This window comes from Muntiacus reevesi, chromosome 3, assembly GCF_963930625.1.
Source record: "Muntiacus reevesi chromosome 3, mMunRee1.1, whole genome shotgun sequence".
In the NCBI taxonomy this organism is placed as follows: domain Eukaryota; kingdom Metazoa; phylum Chordata; class Mammalia; order Artiodactyla; family Cervidae; genus Muntiacus; species Muntiacus reevesi.
In genome coordinates this window covers 88,875,710-88,894,514 of record NC_089251.1, presented here as the reverse complement: position 1 = coordinate 88,894,514, position 18,805 = coordinate 88,875,710, and the positions used below count along the sequence as shown (strand labels likewise).

General features: G+C 55.9%; 1 protein-coding gene across 23 annotated transcripts in view; it reads right to left on the bottom strand.

Moving 5' to 3' along the window:
• DYSF (dysferlin) overlaps positions 1-18,805 on the bottom strand; it is a 218,481-nt gene that overhangs the window by 60,235 nt on the left and 139,441 nt on the right. For 15 of the 23 annotated variants that reach the window (XM_065929517.1, XM_065929515.1, XM_065929519.1 and 12 more), the window contains 7 exons: positions 17,737-17,877; positions 16,900-16,929; positions 15,239-15,268; positions 6,113-6,214; positions 5,840-6,001; positions 4,641-4,806; positions 4,165-4,241 (listed from right to left, as the gene is read on the bottom strand). In XM_065929517.1, coding sequence (XP_065785589.1) covers positions 4,165-4,241; positions 4,641-4,806; positions 5,840-6,001; positions 6,113-6,214; positions 15,239-15,268; positions 16,900-16,929; positions 17,737-17,877 — 708 coding nt within the window. Of the gene's footprint in view, positions 1-4,164; positions 4,242-4,640; positions 4,807-5,839; positions 6,002-6,112; positions 6,215-8,831; positions 8,898-15,238; positions 15,269-16,899; positions 16,930-17,736; positions 17,878-18,805 lie in introns of all 23 variants that reach the window. The other 8 variants (XM_065929506.1, XM_065929513.1, XM_065929505.1 and 5 more) reach the window with 3 other exon arrangements.

Below are 18,805 nucleotides of genomic sequence, written 5' to 3'. Positions count from 1 at the left end.
CCAGAGGGGAGACTTCCCAAGAGCTCTCTCTTCCTCTTTAGCCCTACTCAGCCCACACACATCCCCCCACCCCAGTCCCTGGAGACTTCAGGAGGATACCCCTAACCCATGTTGGTCTCTGAGAGCAACAAGAAAGGGTCACCTCGACTGGTGGCTCCCATGCCTGGAGGTGGGTGATGTGTGGGATAGACAAGGGGCATCACCCTTATGTGGGCCTCAAGCTCCCCTGGGAACGGCGGGCAGCCAGCTCCAGGTGTATTCCTGCACTGCTTGTCATCATCAGAATACAAGAACGAGTAGATGAGGAGGCAAAGACCCCAGGTTTGTTTGAAAGTAAAAGTAGAGCCTGATTCAGACTCAGAGGCAGAATGAGAGATGGGGAGAGCAGCCTGGAGTGGCGGAGGCGGCGGGGGGAGAAGGACAGGACAGGGGAAATGCTGTGAGCAGTTCATTCATGTTGTCTTCCTGGTTGGAGGCACTGTCTGTCTGTTCATTATTTTTCTATATTTTCCCAACTGTAGATAATAGACATACATTTATAATCAGAGAAAAATGAATATATCCTTTATTTCGAGGACAGTACTACAGGGAATGAAATACCTGAGCCCCTCTCTGAGGACACCCCTGGCCTGCCCTCAGAAAGTCAGGCATCAAGGCCACAATGCTTGCAGCAGCAGCACTGAGCTTGCACATACATCTGTTCCCAGCCTCCCACCTCTCATGCACACTCACCCATGCACACACACTCACACCACCCCTATCCCCAGGCTGTGGTTCTGAAATCTACACAAAGGACAGCCGCACAGACCAAGAATACACTGTGGGGTTACTACGTGAGTCCCAGTCCCCTACAGAGAAGAGTCCAGGAAGCCATGACCCTCCTCACCCCCAGAGATGGGTGTCCACTTTCGAACCCTGTAAGGTCAAGTACACAGTTCTGTCTCATACATCCATTTCAGGTCATCTCTGGAACTGGCCACTCTTGACAGACCAAAAGATTTCTAGAAACCTAAGAAACGCTCAGCCGTGGTGGTCAACCCAATGACCTGAGCATCAGGTCACTGGTGACTTTTTCTAGCATGTGCAGCTCATCCCAGGAACTGGGCAAGGATGGGGAGAAGGTTCTTTGGCCAAGAAGATGTGACAGAGCGAGGAGACAGGAGGGACCAAGACAGAAGCCAGATGTGGTAAGAGAGCATTTGGAGCTGGAGAGAAGCCTTCTGCTGGATCCACAGCCCCAGCTAGTAAGCACAGTGGTGGGGCTGCATCACAGTGGGAATGGTAAGTTGGCTTGGAGACACAAGTTAGACAAACAGGAGCCAGAAAAGTCTCAATTCTGATAGACTTCTTGTTCCTCCAGTCCCCAGAGACCAGGGCCCTCCACCCTACCTGCACTGGGGAAGGGGACAGGGGACAAGAGCCCAGCCAGAACTATCTGGAAAACCACCGGGTCTGGAACCCACATTCTCCTGAGTCACCCCCGGTCCTCCCAAGTCCTGCTCGGGGGATATGCAAGACGAAGTCAGTGAAAGATTTCCTGGACCAGCCAAATCAGATCAATGATCTCAGAGAAAAGCACAACATGGAATTGCTTTTTCCTGAAGCTGCCATCAGACCTCATCAAGACAGGGCTCCCTAGAGACTGGGACAGGTCTCCCTGCCAGCCTGGGGCTCCTTGACAATAAGGTTATGTCTCCTCCGCCATCAGACAGGGAGCTGGATGAGGGCAGGATCCAAACCTCCTCCACCAGAGCAGGCAGAGCTCACTTCCCCCTCTCCCTGTGGACCCCTGAGGCCCTGTGAGCCAGCCCCTCCCATGTGGACAAGCCTCACCCCCGCCCCACCCTCCGCCTGGCCAGCAGCTCGAGCCGTGTCCTCCCACAAAGAGTGCCGACCCTGCTCTGGCTCCTACCCCGGTCCCAGTTCACTCATGTCAATGCCGGGAGGACATCCAGCCTGGGCCTACTCACTGTCTGCCTCTGGCTGTGCTTGTAGCCAGCAGGACCCGAAACAGTGCCTCCCGATCTGAGTCTCTAGACATTTTCAGGGCGGCACACACAGAACGGAAATCCCACGGGGCCAGCTCTGCGCTACCCCACACAGACTCAGATGGCCCGCTGAGGGGTGGGAGCCAGCTCTGGGCACCAAGCTTGGGGCTAATTATCTGCCTCATTCAGCTACAAACACCCACCCAGGCCTTGAGTGCAGCTGAATTCCATGTATTTGCAATTTCCATTTGCGTGTCCCCAGGCAAAAGAAGCTCCTCCTTAGCTCCTACAGAGAGTAGGCAGGATCCACCCACCCATTTATCCACCCACCCACCCACCCATCTACTTATGCATCCATCCACTCATCCATCTGTCTGTCTGGGAAGGCAGACCTTCTTTGAATGCCTCCTCTAAGCCAGGCCCTGTGCTGGCATTGAGGACACCAAAAGAAGTGGGTCCAACTCACTGCCCTGAGCCTAGTCTAGGAAACATGCTAACATTTACAGTGGCAGCATGACTTAAGGCAAATGCAGTGACCCAGAGAGAGACAGGACTTTCAGAAGAAGTGGAGGAGCCAGGGCAGAATCCTGGAAGGAGATGACCTCACCTAGGCTGAGTCTTGAGTGACCGGTGCTGGCCAGAGGTGTACCCAGGAGAAAGGGTGGTGGGGTGGGGCCCTGGAGAGCCAGAGAGGTGGGAGAAGTGGGCAGCTGGGACCTTGTGAGGATGCTTAGCTCCAGTGACACTTGAGAGCAACTATAAAGCTCTTGTGTCAGCAGCAGTGTGGCCCAGGACTGAACACCAGCAACGTCCCCTTGGAAGCAGCAAAACGGTGAAAGAGATGAGTGCATGGAAAGAAGCAGAAATTCACCCTAAATGTCAGACAGAAGCCCCTGTAAGCACATCTCAGGGTCCTCTTTGAGGACCCCAAGACCTACCCAGCACCCAAAGTTGTCCTCTTGCTCTCAAGGCTAATATTTGATTGATTGTTTAAAAAACTTGAACCCTTCCAAAATGCCACCCCTTCCCTGGTGAATAAATAGACTGTGAGCCTGAGGACACATGTGCTGTCAACATAAGCTGGGAGGCTCTGCTCCGGGCAGCCCAGAAGCTCTGGGAGCCCCAGGTGCCATGGGGCAGCCAGAGTCAAGCAAAGCCAAGAGGAGGGTGACAACGTGGAGCAGAGGAACAGAGCTGTTCAAGGCTGGTGCTCACAGTGAGGTCCGTGCCCATCTCCACTGTGATAAGGCTGGGTGGTCCAGCCGTACAGGACCCACAGCCACCGAGAGCCCAAGGTGGGAAGAGTGATCCCCCCTCAGTAAGAGATGTCACAGGCCGCCTGCCATGCTGTTCGGCGTTGGCGCCAGGGTCACCAGGTGGAAGGAGCTTCCCTTGTGACTCAGCTAGCAAAGAATCCACCTACAGTGTGGGAGACCTGGGTTTGATCCCTGGGTTGGGAAGATCCCCTGGAGAAGGCAAAGACTATCCACCCCAGTATTCTGGCCTGGAGAATTCCATGGATTGTATAGTCCATGGGGTCACAAAGAGTCGCAAAGAGTGAGTTTCACCTCACCAGGCGGAGCACAGGGCAAAGGGCTGCCTCTTACCTGCCGGCAGGGTCAGACACCCTGGCAGTAAGACCCCCCTCCTGCCCCTCCTCCCTCCTGCAGGTGGAGGGGATGGGGCGTGAGGGACTCCTGGCTTGAATACAGACCCCTCCTTCAAGCTGCCTCCAGGGTGCCAGCAAGCACAAGCCCATAGGTGAATCTCTCCCCAAGGAAGGTCCTAGCCACGGGGCTGGGCACCCCAGAGACTGCCAGTCACTCCTCACCCTGTCTTCCTTCTCTCTTTCTTGCTCCTCCCACCCTGATTTCCTGGGTGATCGCCAGAGGCAAGCCCTCCACATGGCCTTCAAGGTGGCAGGGCCATTTTTCTCAGAGGCTTTGGGTCTTGCCCAGTAGACCCACGGAACTTCCCGCAAGCCGCCACCCTGCTCCCATCCCTGCTGGAAGCTCCTAACTGGGTCCCTCCATCTGTCAGGTGGCCAGCCACCAGGCTACAGGGGGAGAGTCTTATGGAGGCTGTGTGATGAGGGAGGGGGAGGAAGGCCAGGGGAGAGGGAAAACAAGGCAGCTCTCGACGGGAGCCAGTGTCTGTCCCCAGGGACCCTTCCTACCTGGATGGGGATGAGGGGCTCCTTGTCATCAATGTCGATCAGCACATCTTCCCCAGGACTGAGTAAGCTCACGTCATCTGGAGGGAGAGTATGTCCAGGCCTGAGAGGGGCTCCCCCGGAGACTCACCTCTCCTGAGCTGTAAGACTCGGCCTCGGGTCATCACACTTCTCACTCCGTGTCTTCCTCTTCCTCCCCGCTCAGGCTCCCCATCTCCCCAGGCCCCTCTCTCCTCATCCCTGTGATCCTTGCATCTCCCTCTCCTGTGACCTTTTCCACACGACCTCTCACCACAGCATCGACCCCCACTCCCCAGCCTGGGGCCAGGCGAGGCCCCGAGGAAGACAAGATTCCTGCCCTTCCCTACCATCAGCTGGGCAAGATTCACTTCTCACTCAGGTAAGAGGAGGCCTTCAGGACATGTCCCAGCTGGAAAGCCCCCCGCCCGCCACCCACCAACCAAGGGCCCCTCCCCTACCTGGGCCGCCCTGCGGGGACGGACTGTCCTCTGAGTACGGGTCACACAGGAAGCTCTCCAGGGAGCGGATGGTACACTGTCCCACCACGGGCCGGCGGCCAAACTGGCGGTTATCAATGACCTTGACCACGATGGGGGGACAGTACAGCTCCTCCCTGGGCAGCATCTGGGAGGAGGAAGAGGGAAGCTCTGGGCAGCAGTCTGACCTCATCTCTGGGAGGTCTCAGAGGGAGGGGAGCCCTTCTTCCCAGGACAAGTCCAAGGAGCAGAAAATGACTCTCAACATACACCTAACCCCCAAGGGCCATCAATCCAAATCGGTGATCGGCTGAGCTCAGGAGCGGGCCCATGGGGCGGAAGCCGCCAACCTCTCTGTCTGCCTCCTGAATGCTGCATGCAGAGGCTGACTTTCCCCTCAAACTTTAACCCCCAAACACACCCAACTCAGCCCAAAGTTAAAACAAGTCTTTCCCTGAAGCCTCACTGGCCAGGGAAGGGGAGAAGGGAGAAGCTGGCCCGGGACACAACAGTTCTCGCAGACAGACCCCCCCAAAGTGGGTACTCAAGAGTTGTCTTCCAGGTCCAGATTCTTCTCCCCCAACCCTAAAAGCACTTTGAACACAACTTGAAATAATTTATATTCTCTCCTTCGGTGGCGGCTTTGACCCAGCCAAGAGGAGGCTCCTGTTGACAGCCATTGGGCCTGGAATTTCTACAGCACTTTCATCTTGCAAACCATTTTCCTTCCCTCAGACTTGCCTTACTCTGGTCACTAAGCCCAGGAAAACCAGGCTGCTCAGGGGGCTGGGGCCAAGGGCCATGGGAGTGAGCCCATCCGCAAGGGCCCGGGGTGGGGCAGGACTAGGTCCAGGAAGATTTGGAGGAATCCCCGAAGGTCAGAGCCCTGGCAGACGGCACCCGGGGAGTGAGGCCTGCCCTGAGAGAGGAAACAGCCATGGGTGGGTCCTTGGGACTCCCGTGGACTCGGGATCTGGGGAGACGGAACCAAGTTGGTGCCCTCTGTGCTGCCTGCAGGCTGCGACTCCTCTAGGAAGCAGACAGCGAGCATTTCCTCCCGTTCTCAAAGGAGGTGGGAGCAAGACCTGCAGGGAGTTGGACCCCAGGCTGCCTGGGGCTGCGAGGAAACTCTAAGCACCAGGACCCCGGTAGGTAGCAAACCGTGGGGAGGTCAGGCTCACCACTTCCATGAAGAGGGTGCAGATGTCGAAGTTGGGGTTCTTCCGGAGGTTCTTGATGACACAGGATTGCACAGACTGGCCCCCGCACTCCACCACCAGGCTCGGGGAGGACACACTGGCCAGCTGGTAGCTCTTCATGTTCCGAAGACCCCACGCCAGGATCTGGGGGTGCGGAGTGAGGAGAGTAGCTGGAAAGGCCCCAGGCCCTGGGAAAGGCTGGGCCAGGAAAGGGGAGGCCCCCAACCCCCACCCCCATGATGGGGGCAGGCTCACCTCAATGGCGGTTCGCTGGAGAACTGGCTTGATGTTCTGGGGGACCATGTAGATGTTGGCCTCCCTCTGGGGTGGCGGGTAGGGCAGGTCCGTGTCCTCCAACTGCAGGGCACGAGGGACAAGGGAGGCAAAGGCAGGAGGAAGACCAAGGCAGAAAGACAAGAAAGGAAGACAGATGGGATGGAAAGAAAGTGCATGTGTGAAGAGACGCAGAAATAGAGCAGCGGGGACACAGAAGGGGGCAGCCGGGCAGACAGGAACAGGAGAGCTCAGTCAGTTTCCCAGGCACCCTCTTCTCCAGGATCACACCACCAGTACCTCGGCCCAGGGATCAGGTGAGTCTGTTTCAGACAAGCCCCGGGACCCCTCTCCTCCCACCAACGAGCTGCTCGGGGGTCCCATCCCTGTCACACACACTTGTGCACACACATGCACATACGTGCACTGTCCGGTCCAACCCGACACATCCACTTCAGCTCGTCTCGGTCCCAAGAGGACCACGTGTCCACCTGCCACCCTCTCCTGCATCCAGCTCAGACCCTCCCAACCCATCACCCGCCCTGTGGTCCATCTCCAGCCCCCACAGAGCCACGCCCACAGGCCCCGGCCAGCCCCCCACTCCCGCCTCTCACACCTGTCCCAAGGTGTGACACAGCTGAACAGAATGCTTGCACTGTGGGCCAGAAGAGGTGCTTCCAAACAGGAGGAGGGGTCAGGAGAGCCTGCCACTCCAGGCCCCAAAGGGCCTCCTGGGGAGGCTCCTTCACACCGTGGGCAAGAGGTGAGGGTGTCAGTTCTGCCTGCTATGGGTCTGCCAAAAAGACTTGGGCAAGAACCCTGAAGAACTATTAATACACAGCGAAGCAGGTGAAGCACTACCAGCAGGTATCACTGTGGATTAGACGACTACCACGTCTGACAGTGGTTATGAACACGGGCTCTGGGTGTGAAGGAATCCCAGCTCCACCACTTACTGAGTTAAATAAGTTATTTCACTTCTCTATGGCTCAAGGGTTTTCATCTACAAAATGGTTATTAAAAATTATCAACCTCTGAAGCTTAATATGAGGCTTGAAGAAGCTGATAACATTTAAAAGAGGTCCTGGTTCATGTAAACTCTCAATAGGAGTCCACATGGCAACTCTGTGACAATTAGAAAAAGATGTCCCTTTCTGAAAGCTCTTCACTTCCATGTCAGAAAATCATCCTAGTTTACCAGTTTATTCGAACAAGACACTTTACTGCCACCTACTGGAAACTGCTATAATAAATAAAAATATACGATGTCTGCACTGGAAATCTCAGTCCCGTAGGTAGACCCAGCGCTCTCATGCAATGCACAACCTGAACTCCATCTATGGAGACCCTGACACTAAGGAAATGTTAACTATAAATCGAAGGGCTGTACTGTGTGCTTTACAGAGCTCGCCTCACATAATCACATTAAGAAACAATGGAGTCGTTGGATTCATTCTCCAAGCTGACTTGCTCTCGCTTCCTTCCCAAAGGATGTTTCATCCATCTGCAGATGCTCTGACGTCGATGGTGGGAGCAGCTCGTCCCACCTCGTTCCTTCACAGCCAACCCCAGCTGTCACTCCTGCCCATTTCACACTGACGATGCTATGCCTCATAACCTGCGGGGGTGGTGATTTCTAAAATCAAACCAGACCTTGGTCCTAGTCCTAACCTTGCGGCTTCTGAGCTGTTTGACCTTGGGCAAATTATTCAAACTCTGTGGTCCAATACTCTCTTGTTAAGATCCAGGATGACACCCTTACAAAATTGCTCTGAGAATTTAATAAGAGAACAAATATGAAGTGTTTCTGGCACACGGGAGGTGCTTAATAAAGAGCAGGGACTGTAGCGATTAGTGTATTGTTGGTAGTGTCACTGTTTTCATCACTAGTGTTGCTGTTGACCCCCCCGCAATGACTGAGCGGAGCTGAGCCATCAGAGGCACCTCTCAGAATAGCACCAGCTTCATAGCTATCCCAACGTCACCAAAGCACAGCATGAAGGAATTCATCGTTTTCCTCCAGACCCACAAGGCAGGTGACAAGATGCAGGAAGCACCCACATTTTCAGACTGAGCAACAGACGCCATCAGAAGAAAGAGTGCTGAGCAGGCCGGCCCTGGGTGCACTCAGGGGCTGCTGTGCACGTCAGTCCACATGACCAGTGCCCCGGAGGGTGGGGGCAGAGCCCACAGTGGGCTGGCTGCTGAGGACATGCCTGGCTTGGTGTCCACCCGTGGCACTCCAAGGCCACCTGCTGTGACAACTGTGTAGCAGGGGGCACCTCATTTTTACAAAGGTTATGCCTGGAAGTCTGCCAGTGGCCTGCTCGAGGCTGATGCCCAGCCAACCATGGGCCCCGGGCCAAAAGTCCATGATAAAACGGACAAGTAGAAGAGGTCAGGAAGGGAACAGCCCCAGGCTCCTGGGAGGGGAGGCAAGAAGACCAAACCTTCCTCACACGGTTGCAATGTTCTCCTGAAATCACCGGGAAAACTCAGGAATACATTTCCCCCCAGAACACTTCTCTCCAGGCCCCCAAACACTGGGCAGCGTCCCTGTGGTTGCTTGTCCCTCACTTTCCATGCCCACCGTCCCGCTGGGCTCCCTCGAGCTCCCCGTGAGGACACTCGTGTCTCCGCACAGTCGCCCAGGCTCCCCACTGCAGGAACCTGGTCACGGAGGAGGGCAGGGAACAAGAACCTGAGGAAGACTGGGCTCCAGTACCGTTGGCAGGAGGCCCTGGAGGAGGAGGGCGGGTGCACACAGCTGTGGAGGCCAGGCCCGGCCGGCAGGAAGGAGAGACAAGCAGAAACAGCAGTTAGGGGTGTGTCCACGGAGCAGCTTACCAGGCACAAGGCCCCCATTCTCATCCCAAGGCCACCTCCATCCACCATGCCACCCTCCGGAGTCCCTTGCTCCCTGCCCTTTGCTGCCACTCCCCAGAGTCCCCACCTCTGCGGGGGCTCCCTCCTCCTGCCGGGAGTCATGCGGTCCTCCGTCCCCTCCCCACTGTGCACACTGCACTGCATGCAGGCGCCTCTCACTGTCCCGGGGCATCTATGCCTCCCCACGCCCTGCTCCCTGACTGGGCTCACCCAGCCCTCCCCACTTCTCCACGCTATCTGTGCGTGTGTTCCTTCCCCATCTACAGATGGTCTCAAGATGGCCTCTCAGGTCTGCCCACACCTTCTCTCTGGGCCTACTCTCCTCTCGCTCCCTGCAAAGGGCTGCCTCCATCCCCCGCCCCTCCCTCACTGCCAGGCAACCCTCTGCCCCACGCACGTGCTCTGCCCTCTGCACCCCCTCCCTGGAAATTCCTCTCTCCAGATTAACAACCTGCTGGTAGCTCAAACGCAGCTCACAGGCTCCTATCTCTCTCCCTCCCTCAGCAGCATCTGGCCAGCTGACCTCGGCCTCCTTCCTAAAAGGGTCCCTCTGGTTCCTCACTGCTGGCCTCACTGCCCTCTCTACCCGCTGTGGGCTGTGTCTCCAGGCAGCCTCCTCCTGCTCCTCAGCCCAGCCCTCTCCTAGACTTTCTTCTCCCACACATCTCTCCTAAGCCCCAGACTCACATTTCCCCGCCTTACTGCTATTTCATCCATGCATCCTTCCAGCCTCTCACACTGAACTTGTCCCAAACTGGATTCTCTAAGTTCCCCCTCAAACCTGCTCTCTTCAGATGTCATCTCAGAAACCAGCCCCACCATCCACCCGGACAGCCAAGCCACAGAGCCCCATGCCACCCTTGCCTCTCCTTCCCCCTCTTGGTCCCCAAGCCTTAGAGACCTGTCTCCTATAGCTCTCCCATGCCCACCCACCCATCTTCTTTCCTGGGTTTGGTTCACCACCCTCTTTTGCCTCCTCCTAAGTGACATCTTGGGCTTCCCTGATGGCTCAGTAGTATAGAATCCACCTGCGATGCAGGAGACGCAGGTTCAATCCCTGGGTTAGGAAGATCCTCTGGAGAAGGAAGTGGCAACCCACTCCAGTATTCTTGCCTGGGAGATACCACGGACAGAGGAGCTGGGCAGGCTGTACTTCATGGGGTTGCAAATGAGTCAGACCAACTTAGCAACTAAACACCAACACCACCACAAGTGATATCTGGCATCTGGTTTCTGGCATCTGATATCTGGCATCTCATCCCAACAATGAATGAGAATTGTACTCTGCAACCAGTAGGCAATTTCTAAGAATGTCACTCTGTTTAAAACCCTTCAAAGTTTCCCCACCCACTCAGGATGGAGCCCAAACTCCTTGACGCAGGCTCCAAGACCCCTCATCTTCTAGTTCTGCTGACCTCTCTGGTCTCACGTCTCACCACTAACTTTCCACTGCAGGACCCCAAGCAGTGATCAGCCACCTCCCCAGACACACTCAACACCCACCCTTCTGAATGCCAGCAGGCTGCAGGAGGCACCAGATTCTCTGTGAGGTTGGAGCTCACCGGCCCTCCTGTCCAAAGGACTCTTCCACCCACTTCATCTGGCTACCTCCGACTCAGACTCTGGGTCCATTTAAGTCTTCCCTGGAGCCCCAAGTTTAAGTTAAGCACCCCACAGTTTCCAGAGCAACTTGTCCCATCACCCTGTATCATTTCTATGTGTTTATTTGTCTGTGTCCCTTGTTAAACCAATGGGCTTCCCAGGTGGCTCAGTGGTAAAGAACCTGTCTGCAGTGCATGAGATGCAGGAGACGTGGGTTCAATCCCTGGATTGGGAAGACCCCCTGGAGAAGGAAATGGCAACCCACTCCAGTATTCTTGCCTGGGAAATCCCATGGACAGAGGAGCCTGAAGGGCTACAATCCATGGGGTGGCAAGAGTCAGACACGACTTAATGACTAAACTACCGCAACCAACTTGTTAAACTAGCAATTCTGCACTCAGGGACCCCAGCTGAACCCCCTGTCCAATAAATAGAGGCTTAGGATCAGATAACTGAAGGGAGAGAAGGATAGTAGGGGAGAAAGAACTTACTCCAATACACTCTCCATCTTTCCCAACACTCTTGTCTGCAACAGCCTTGCATCCTCACCAACACTCCTTCCCCTGGGCCTGCTCAGGGCTCCCTCTGTTTGCATGGGCTTCTTTTGCCATCTTCCAGAATCAACCACATCTTTTAGGGCCTATTGCAAACTCTACATCCTCCAGAAAATCTCCCAACCACTCCAGAAACTCCTTACTACCCTCTCTCTGACTTCTTTTTTCTCTAAGTGACCCTGGGCTCCAGTTTCCCAAGGTCCTGAGTGGTCTCCAACATCTCACACTTGAGAGTCCTGTAGTACCAGCCAAACGGCCACTCCTGTGCCCAAGTTTCTCCATCCAGTCGAGCCCATCTGAGAGGCACAATACCTCATTCCTGGGCAGCGATTCTCAGTAGGATGGTGCCGTGACCCCTGTCAGCACAGCCAGCCAGGGAGGGGGTGGATGCAGGCTGAAAGCACCGCAGGGGCGTCCTGATTCACCGTCCTAAGTGGGACTGGGGACTCCGAGGACCACAGACCTCAGGGCAGCCACACAACAGGAGGCTAATTAGACGAGCTGTTCCATGGTGGGGTCCACCATTTCCATGCTGACCCTCCCCACCCTGCCTGAATGGAGGGCAGACCCCGCGCTGCTGCACGGCTGGGGCTCTGCAGGGGGGCAGGGTGCTCACCGAGAGAGTGCCGGCCAAGAGGACACGGTCTCAAGGACAGATGAGGCTCTGTCCCCAACCTGAGCAGAATCCACCCTCTACCCACTCTCATCCATCCACCCCATTGGCCAGTTCAGTGCAGGCAACCGAGGCCATGGGCCATGAGGGTGGCTTCCTCTCCCAGTCCTAGAGGCCACCACGCTAGACAGCCTGGTGTTCATCCCCAGGGGAGGGGCAAGTGCAGGCGGCCCCTCCAGCCACCGAGGGCAATGATGCCACCAGTGGCCCATAGACACCCACTCCACCCTGCGGGGCAGTCAGAGGACCCTCTGAACACTCAGACCCTGGCTCCTCGGGGAGCTCCCGGCAGGCGGGCTGGGAGGGCTCCACTGTCTGCCTGCCCCACCCAGCTCGTTAGGAACAACATGCTGCTCTAATTACACTTCCCAGGAAAAACAGTGTTTTAAATTAAAGCCTTGGGGGAGGGATAGGAGGTTGTGGCGGGGGGGGGGGGGGAACCACTGGGCTTATTTTCCTGATTGCGAAACACCAAATTTTTCCTTCTGGAGGATTTGGGGGTGCAGGAGGGTACATCTCCTGGATATCTCGGACTAAAAGCCATAGCTTGTTGTCTGGATTAGGAGGGGGATGGAGTGACATCTGGTTGGCCCCCAAGTCACAGCAAAAATATCCATGAGTCCGCTCTCCCTTCTTCCAGGACATCCATCCACGGGACAAGACAGTAGTAGCAGAACCAAGGGCGGTATTCCGAACTACACCCCCTGAGGTACTCAGGACTACAAGCCCTGATCCCGCCTGAAGGGTCCCCAGAAAGGGCCTTGCTCTGCACTGGCTCGGGGCCCTCAGTCATTAAGGAATCTGCCATCACCTCTTCTGCAGTGTGTGTGTGTGTGTGTGCATGCGTGGATACATGCTCTCATGAGTGTACACATTTGCACACACTCACACGTGCCTGTGCGCTCTCCATTTCTCAGGAAATCTAAAATTGCAGTTTCTTTGAACTCCTTCCCCTTGGCAGCGCAGACCGCCTTTGTTCTCCAGACAAAAAGGAAAAGAAACGAGACAGAGGGCTCAGAAGAGGCGGGGAGAAGGAGGGAGAGAGACGGTCCGGGCCAAGGAGCAGAGAAAGAGGGAAATGCAGAGGGAGAGGGGGACAAGGGGAAGAGCGAGGCTCCGGAAGAAGAGAAAACAGCAAGGGACAGACAGGAAGGCTGGGGGCTGAATGGGAAGCAGCTCTCCCCTCCCTCCACGAGGACCCGGGTCTCCCCCACAAGCAAAACCTCAAAGATACAATGCAACAGTCTTCTTTCCCCTCTGAGGGCACTCAGAGAGGGGCACTCCAGGTGGACCAGATACCTGGCACAGGGGAAATCTCATTGCCCACCACCCTGGCCCCATGAGGTGACATGCCCCTAGCCCAAGGCACTGGACCCCCAAAGGGAGCGCAGAGTCATCTCTTCCAGGAAGCCATACCCACTGTCCTCCAGCTGCAGTTCTCAGCCTGGGGAGAGGCCTCTCACCTCATTCACGCCTTCCACCCACGCGTGCTGTCCCGAAGGCCATCCCCACTGGGAGAGGCCATCCTTAAACCATCCTCCAGAGTCACTGTCCCTCTCCATTCCTCTCTCTGGCCTAGGCCCCCATCACTCTGTCTCAAAAGCCTCCTAGCTGGTCTCTCCTGCCCCTCGCTCCCCAACCCACACCTCTCTGCAGCCAGACAGCTTCCTAACACACCCATCTCTGCTCCCAGACTTTCGAGGGCTCCCACAGCCCGTGGCCCAGAATCTAAGACCCCGGCATGACTTTTGCAGGTCACGGCTGGAGCACTCTTCACAGGGATCAAGCTGGGAGCCTGGAGGGGGCTGAACAAGGGATACCAAGCAGGAGCCTGGCTGCAGCAAAGAAGACAGAAAACTCTTGCTAAGGTGTCAGGCTTCCTGCAGGACCAGAGGCAGCAGCAAGACTAACCTGCCTCCACCCCATCCCCGAGGATTCTTAAAACCAGAAAGGACTCAGGACCTCGACCTGAGCCTTAGCCTTCAAATGCAGAGGGACAGGGTGAGCTGCGGGCCACCTCTGGGGATGAAGGGGTCATGGATCACCTTCTGGGATGGTTCTGTAAAGCAGCTGATATTCTATCCACCCTCCTGGGACTAGGACCCTTGGAAGGTGCTGGCCCAGCCTCGTGCCCAGCAAACCCCCAGGACTTGCTCTCCTCTGGTGCTGCTGACCCATACCCGCCTCGGCCTATAGCAGGCCGGCCCTGCAGCGGGACACTTGGCCCTTGTCGGGCTCTGGCCCCAAAGATGCAGATTTTGATTTGCTTCTTGACAAGACCACAGCCAGATCCTGCTCTTGGAATCTGAGCCTCCACTGTTATATATTACAAATCCAGTTATTAAGGATTTTAACTTTTTTTAATAACTCATCCCTGGGCTGGGTCTTCTTCAGAGCAGGCTGTGGGTTTTGGCCACAGAATGCTCTCAATCAAGAGAGAGGGCTCCGTGCTGCTTCCCTGGACAGGACTCTGGTCCCCTTTCCAAATCGGCAGTCTTTCGCAACTGCAGCCAGAAGCAGGAGGCTGCCTGTCAGGCGCAATTACAGCCAGCTCACTTGGCGGACCCCACCTCGGTCTGGGAGCTGAAGGAAGTGAGGTAAGGGGCGCCAGGCCTGCAGATCCCACATCGTGACCCTGCACTTCAAGTCCAAATTGCACTGAAAATGTCAAATGGTGTCCGCTCCCAGTCTGGGGATTCCCTGACGGCAGGAAGTGGCTGTCCTCTTCCCAACCCCCATCTGACCAGGGCTCCCCTTCCTGTCTCTCTGCCCAGGCCTCTGCCGCAGCTCAGTCAGGAGCGCCCACTCACATGTACGCAGGAGGCCGTAAGGAAAGGTGCTCCTCATCCACCATATCAAAGGGCACAGCCTTGCTCCTTTTGGATGCAAACCCCAGGCTTCTCCCAGAACCTAGAAATCCCCAACCCACCCTATCCCCTAAACCGGCCAGACCCCAAACTGGCACTTGCTCCGTTGGGTCAAGGGCATGTTCCCCACCTTCTTCCTAAGCACTGCAGCAAGGTCTGCCTAATGCCACCTCCACAACAAGGCTTCTTTGACTATTCTGTCCCCTTACGAACATCTTTATTCTTGAAAACATTCCACCTGGTACTCAGCCAAATGAAGCAGCTCTGTACTGCTGTCCCTGGGGTCTGGGGAAATGTGGCTTCCAACATAGCAGCAATCCACCTAAGGCCAGAATCACATCAGGACACACCCCAGGCAACCCTGGATCCATGCAAAGAGCAAGAAATGAAATCCACACAGGGGTCCATGTGACAGACACACACTGGAACACCAGAACCAGGAAGGCTCCCGGGCATGGCCTTCCTCTTCCCTCTGTCTCTGCCCGCCCACCCAGCCACAGGCCACAGCTGTAAGGGTCCAGCTCACCTCTTCCAGGATCCCTGTTGTGTCCTGTACCTGGACCCCACCATGGGACAGTCCACATCCAGGAGATGGTGGAGGGAGGAGAGCAAGAGGATAGAAGATCACCATTAGTGACAAGGAGCACTAGGTTGGGGCAGAGATCAACATGCCAGATATCCCCCTAAAAGGAACCAACAGAAAACCCTTCCCATCTAGGGTGAGGGGGTGTGCTTCCCAGACACACTCTCTGCCTGGCCCCTGCAATGAAGAAAGAAGGTACAACAGATGCTGATGCGGAGAAACTGCTAGGAGAGGCCAAAGCATGAACCTAGAGCCCAGGCATCTCTAAAAGTGACAGAAGAAAGGAGACTGACTGACTGACAGGTGGTGGAGGATCCCAGCCCCTGTGCATGAGTCCCAGGAGGCAGTCAGGCCTGATTCCTGGAGCTGCTGGAGCTATGGACTTGGAGAACCAAGGAGAAGCATCCTAGATGCTCAGGGCTGGCAGACCTGAGAGCAGATGCTTGGACTGGACAGGGAGCAGGAGGGGAGTGAGACGAACAGGGATGGGAGGAGGTCTTATACGGAAGAACTATCTGCAAATTTGTCTGGGCTCCCTGCCTCATAGGGCTTCCCGGTGGCTCAGACAGTAAAGAATCTGTGTGGAATGCAGGAGACCCGGGTTCGATCCCTGGGTCGAGAAGATCCCCTGGGAAAGGGAATGGCTACCCACTCCAGTATCCTTAGCTGGAGAATCCTATGGACAGAGGAGCCTGGCGGGCTACAGTCCATGGAGTCACAAAGAGACAGACACGACTGAGCGACTAAACATTTTCACTTCCCTGCCCCATAAGCAGGGAGGCATCTAGACAGAGCCCAACTGCCTGGGCTCTCAAAGGTGCAGCTGGGCAACCCTTGACCAAGTATAGGATTCCCAAATCAAGTCAGCCTGGGTACCAGAAAAAGGTGTACACGTTTCATGACCCTCAGGGAACCACGTCCCCATCACTAGCAGAGGAAAGAAAACTGGATCTCGGTGGGAACATTGAGCTGGGAACTACAGTCGATTGATCAGAGTTTCTGAAAGGTGAGTGATTCTGAAAAGGAATCCCCTGGAGGGCTCAAAAATACCCAGGGTGCTGCGCTGCCTCTCAGAGCTGGCTTCAGTAGGTCCACAGAGGGACCAAAGTTTGGCGTTTCTAATAGTACCTACCTCGGTGATGCGATGCTGAGAACCCCTGGCCTGAGTCAACAGTTCTCAGCTCTGGCTGCACAGTCCCATCTCCCAGGGAGCTTTGAAAGACACCAGTGCCTGAGCCACACTCCCAAAAGATCGCACTGCATTTGGTCTGTGCTGGGACTGAGCACCGGTGATTATTAACGCTATCCAAGGGATTCCAACGCCCAGCCCAGCGGAGAGCCACTGGGCCAGATGGCCAGCGTGGTCCCTTCCATCTGAGTCATCTGTGATCCCTGGACTTCTCAGGGGAAAAAGGCAGGGATGCCTGAGCTACGCAGGAGCCCCAACCCCCACTCACCCTGCCTCTAAGGCCTCACCCACATCTTCCTCGGCTTGAAGGCAGGATGGTGGTGAAGTGTGCCTACTGCCCTTCCTAGCCTGGGAGGGGGCTGCAAACACGGAGAGGGGGCAAGCCTGAAGAAACAAAGTTAAGAGTGAGCCTTACCTCAAAACCAGGAATATGGTGGATGGCCGGCTAGGATGAAAAAAAGAGCTCTGGTTAGGTGCCTGTCACCCAAGGCCCCACCAGCGTCCTTTCTGCCCTGGCCAGGCAAACACATTCCCAACCACAAGTTGACACTCGTGGAATATGTCTGTGATTGGACAGTCCCAGGATCTTCAGACTATTCCTGGGAAGCCTAGGGATTCCTGGGAAGTGCCTGGTAGGCAGGCGCAGGGGAAGCCAGGTTAGCAGTATGCTGTGTCCGCCTTCCGCCACAATAGCCTCATTTCTGGCCGGCTTACATTTTAGGGGTTCACATCACACTAAGAGCAAATTTGAAGATGGAGCTCTAACCCAAAGCCCCTATTTTATAGCAGGGAAGTGGTGAGCCAGGGTCACACAGCCAGGCCGTGGTGAGCCAGCACGAGAACAGACGTCCTGTCCTGCCCTGTCCCTGGCGTCCCCTTCCCCAGGACAATTAGAACCCATAGCCAGATGACAGAGGTCTTTCTCCCAGAAACCGCGTCAGGAAAAACACATGCAATGACCAGAGGACTCAGACATTTGAACACAATTCAGATTTCAACTTTCTGCCCCAGTGTAGGTCGTGTCTTGATTTGGGGCTCAGAAAAGATGGACAAAACTGGTTCCGGCAGGAGGCCTAACATCCAGAGGTGGCCCTTCAGTGCTATCCGCTAAATGCATGCCCTTGATGAGGGAAAAAGAACGTATCCGAGGCCTCTCCCCTCCATCAGACCATCCCTTCTCTGGGCCCCCCACCCTCCCCAGCCAGGCGCTCCCGACCTGGGCCTCCTGAATCCGGACATGGACCAGCCTCACCTTCTCTCTCTGGAAGAGCTCAAAAGAGGCCAGCAGCTCACCGGCCGGCTGGCTGCCCCTCGTCAGCGGGAACCAGGCCAGCCGGGGCATCCGTTCCAGACTCGGCTGACAGATGCAGCGTCCCATGAACTCATCTACACCCTAGACCAAGCGTGGAGAAAGAAGAGTCAGCGTCCCCTAGCCCTGGGTCTGGTGGCCTGAGTTGTCACCAGACCCACACCTGGCCACCTGAACTGGAAAGGGCCTCAGAAGTCAGGGCAGCCCCGGGTGCAAAATGGTAAGTTCTGCCTTCCTTAGAAGGATGTGAGGAAAACACATGAGTGGCCTCCTGCCACTGTTGCTAGAGCTAATTCCCATCACGGTCTGGAAGTCCCTCTGTTTGTCCAACTAGCATTCACCTTGCTTCAATTTAACCAAGCTCTAAGCCCATTACAGTCAAAAGTGATAGCCACCTAGCATTTCTTGAATGTCCTCAGCAATACAAGTGCTAGACATTTCCCGGGACTGTTGTATCTCCTATTCATTTCACCTTCAGACCCCCCTCCTCCAATTTCCATGGGGAGACTGTGATCAAGCTCATCAAATTAAATGCATCTTGTTAAAATGATGTTTGCATCTTTTCATTCCTTTGCTCTTGTGCCTTCCATGACCCCACAGGGCCTAGAGGATGAAGTCTGAACCTCTCCTGGCATGGAAGGGCCGCTCACTGGAGCCGCTTACGCCCCTGTCTCAACCCTTCCCACACGTCTTCGACCCCAGCTGTTGCCCTCAGCTGGCCTCACCCCAGCCTTTATGCTGGCCATTCCACTACCCTGCCGCACTCTGCTCTTCTCAGCCATCACCCACAGCCCTGCCCAAGTTCAGCCCTTTGATGTGGACCCCCAGGACCTTGCTGACCTGTGAACTCCAGCCTTGTGGCTAGCTTCCCCAGGACGGGGGCCACAGACAGAAACTGGGTCTCAGCCAGATGGTGCCGCAGCCATCACAAGCCCTGGTAGCTTGCCCGAGGCACTCATCCAGAGGAACCCTGGCCAGGGCTGGGAGGCATCCCCACCTGTGGTCACCTCAC